Source organism: Opisthorchis viverrini (assembly GCF_000715545.1).
Source record: "Opisthorchis viverrini unplaced genomic scaffold opera_v5_183, whole genome shotgun sequence".
Lineage (NCBI taxonomy): Eukaryota > Metazoa > Platyhelminthes > Trematoda > Opisthorchiida > Opisthorchiidae > Opisthorchis > Opisthorchis viverrini.
Window position 1 is genome coordinate 263,700 of NW_008751841.1, and position 3,776 is coordinate 267,475.

The 3,776-nt window shown below is 43.0% G+C and overlaps 1 protein-coding gene across 1 annotated transcript in view; it reads left to right on the forward strand.

The window, feature by feature from the left end:
- Positions 1-3,776, forward strand: part of T265_07757 (hypothetical protein) — a gene marked incomplete at both ends in the record, with an annotated part of 21,214 nt that overhangs the window by 11,473 nt on the left and 5,965 nt on the right. The window contains 2 exons of the mRNA XM_009173362.1: positions 1,606-1,865; positions 2,559-3,080. Of these exons, the coding sequence (XP_009171626.1) occupies positions 1,606-1,865; positions 2,559-3,080 (782 nt within the window). The remainder of the gene's footprint in view (positions 1-1,605; positions 1,866-2,558; positions 3,081-3,776) is intronic.

Genomic DNA, 3,776 nt, shown 5'->3' on the forward strand with positions numbered 1-3,776 from the left:
TAATTGAAAACTAATTTGAAGAGCGGTCATCTGAAAAGCCGACGAATATGGGGTCCTTTGATTTCTGCGACTTTCTTGGCTCAACTAATGCTCAAAAATTTGCGGACGAAAATCCACATTAAGTGTCAGAAGATGGGTTTTCACTCCTGACAGGTAGAAAGCATAAAAACTAAGCTGGTTGAACTGTCAGTATACTTCGACAGAGCAGGGTAACTTCAGACTATCCGTACCAAAGGCATGAGACACCGGTTTCTGTCATTCTTCTGGGCATTTTCGGACATTTTCCAGCTGGCGGTATATCGAGTTTCAGTTCCTCATTAGTCCAGCCACAGAATGAGGTTGAATAGTTAACATTTTAGGTGGCATTTTGGCTTCCATTTAGCGCTAGCTTGGTGAAGTAGAGTCCACAGCGAGAATACGGGCCTTACCCTGATCTAGAATTCTTCTAGCTTCCCAGTTGCGCTCGGCTGCCCGAGTGCAACGTTGTCACCCGGTTATTATTTTGCATATGAATTCAGAAAAGTTAGGGAACCCAACAACACATTTGGTGATATAGGATACCATTGATTAAAAAAACCGCCGGAAAAAACCATTCCCCCTTTGGATTGTACGATGAATGGGTTACCCGCCTACAGGGTAGATCATCTTCCAGAAAAGGCACAAGGTTGCAATATTCTGTAGTGACTTTTTTCATTTGAGTGTGTTGTTACCAAAAGCTGGAGACCTTCACCATGAGTGGCTTTCATGAATGGGCACCAGCTGACAAATACCTGTCTGACAGTCTGGAATCTGTAAGTTCGGAACTGTGAAGTCTCCTTAAAAACATAGGAACAGTTATCTTGACTGAAAAACCATATTGTTTCCGCCAAGTGCACTGTGGGGAGAAACCGAGGAACACTACTTTTCTTACCATGCCAAGATAGCGTTTACATGATCCTTTCCTGGACCAAAGGTGCAGATTCGCGAAGCCGAATTAGCATCTCAGCTGAAGAAACGTCTTGTAGTTCGCGAGTAATACGGGCATTTTAACCCAATCGTTTTTCCTTGGTTGGACTCCAGTCAATTGAATCAAACAGAGATTAGTATGGTCAAAACCTCCTTGCTTAGACAAGCAAGGTTCGCAGACAGTCCTACGCAGCACGCTAAAGCTGACTGTTTCAGTAGTGTGAGGTCGAAGAGATCGGAAGTATCATTCATTTCGACTTCAGAAGTAGCTTATCTTATCATTCACTTTGTTTCTAGGACTGAAAGTGGCATCGTAAATTGTAATTTTGACTAAGTAGTTTCAATGGTGTACCGGATTTAGTGCTCTGGAAGCTTGCCGGGAAAACGGCGGTATGAATATATGCAGACCAATAATCATAAGAGGAAATCTCGGTTACTCGAAATATGTACTACTATGGGATGTCGCTCAGCACTCCAAGGTGTATAGGTGACACAGAAGTAGAAATTATTGGCCGTACTTCCATGTCCAAATTTTGACCAGCCGTTATGTCATACAGTTTAGAATCGTTACCAGGGACCTCGGTCTTTCTACCTGGCATTCGTCACTCAACCTTTTGATTTTTTTTGCTTTTTTGCCCTCCATTCCCCCTTTTACATCAGATCATCAGACTTTACTGAGCCCGGTGGTGCAATTTGGACCCGGAAAATTGAAACTGGAGGCCCCAGCAATTATCACGCTACCACATTGCGCCAATATGACACAGGGTAACTGGCGCCTGCGCGTGTTAGTTTCAGAACTTCCTGAAATCCACTACAATGAACCTGGTGAACGGTGTTTATTGACGAGTGGTTGCGCAGATCTGATCGAGTCTGACTATAGCTCCATTCATGGGACAACCTTGGAGCGAAAACCGTGGAAGGTAAGCAGAAATCCTCCTTCCGTTAATAGGATGCAAAACAGGAAGCAATACTGCCATGTGTCGCAAATTCCAGTCATTGCTGAATAGTCCCAATTTTGCATCGAATTAACTCCCAGTATGGAGTTGCTATATGCCAAAAACTATGGCTGGTCTGTCGGCTCAAGTTGTTCCGGAACTTTTGGGTCAAAACGTCCGAGCATTTTTACCGCCAAAATCCAGTTAATGGGTTTCTGCTGCAATTGATGAATGATGCAGGTTTTCAAAGTGTTAATTCTGTTCGATCGCCAATGGCAACATTTTGGCAACTCATTCTCAGCTGGTTCTCGTTCACTGGCAGTCCGTAAGCCTACGATCACCATCATGTGCATGTGTTCAGGTCTTGCTACATATTCCCTTCTGAACTGTGCTGCGTAAACATCTCCGATGGGGGTGCGTTCCCCCAGCGATAATGACAGTTTCAGCCGTTTGACTGTAAGGGGCTCTGTACCACTGACTGGATGACGCCATGGATATTTCGGTTAATTACATTTCAGTCACTTTGTTGCAAACAAGAAATGAATTCAGTAAAGGTTTTCCATCTTCTTAAAAACCTCCAAGTATATCTTTAGAATCATATGATTATTATGCGTGTGCATTTCACCAAACTTCTCGAAACTTACATCGAGGAGACCATTTATGTTGCTGATTCTTCAGGAATTGCTCGTTCTTGAGGATGAGCATCATTACCAGCAGCGCTTCCAAACCGCGCATCCATGTCAGCTCGACGGGTCGACGTTTCAGTTGAAGACTAGTACTCCACTGCGCTATTGCATCATTGGTGAGACAGCTGGGTGCAAGACAACGATGAGCTTACTGAAATGTGAAACTCTACCTCAGAAAACGAGCAACACTGTTAGTTGGCCGGATGCCAGTTCAACCCATTTCTGTTTCACGGATGAAGCTGATGGTGTACGCAATTCACCATCCAAGTTTCTACAGATCGCTGCATTTTCTGGTCCTATCAAACCTACAACTATGGATTACAGTGCTCGTGTCTATGTGCTACCAGACACCGAGGACGCATTTCATCACGTTGCTTGCCTGGAACATCAGTCATCTGGGCATTTAGTGGATCATGTCAGACAGTTTCCTTTTGTGGACAATGGAACAGGTTTAACGTTTCAAATCACTGAGCTGAACGCAGGATGGCGGAGCCGTCTGCAAACGGAAAAGCAGGTGAGTTAACTAGTTTTAGCTAATATTTCTGCAACTTGGTTGACATACACACGACGATTGACATCTGTTGCGACTTGAGAGGTACTGTTGACTGCCAAAGCACACGGTAATTATTCTCCTTCACTTTAGATTTACGTTCAGTTCTAGATATAAGAAATAAGAATGGATATATGTTAAGGTTTGTTTTAATTTTTACCAACTTGGGTGCAAACAAACTGCAATCTTGCAGTTCAAACATTTTAGTGAGATGTAGCACAAAATGGAAAGATGTTTTCGTGTGTTTTAACCAAATTATGAATCATGTTCTGTTTTACTGCTCAGCACTCCATATTGCACAAGACGAATAAAAATCAGATAATGATGTAGCTCTATTAAACTGCGTGAAATGTGGTCCTCTTTGGCCGGACAAAGATGGAAGTGTTTGTCTGATATGTTGGAACCAGAGCTATATCCTCGATAATTGCAAACTTGGATAAAAAGAATCCTTCCACAATTTACATCCAGTCCAGCGAGCAAGCTGCCGACAGCTGGGTGTTGATAGCTTTAGTGTGTGATTCGAATTTTCCTCTCAAGACTGCTCCAGTCTGGCCATAGCGCTCTGAGCAACAACTCGAACGAAAACCGGCACAACCCAGCCTCTGGCTTACTTCGAGTCATTCTTATATATATATATATATATATATATATATATATATA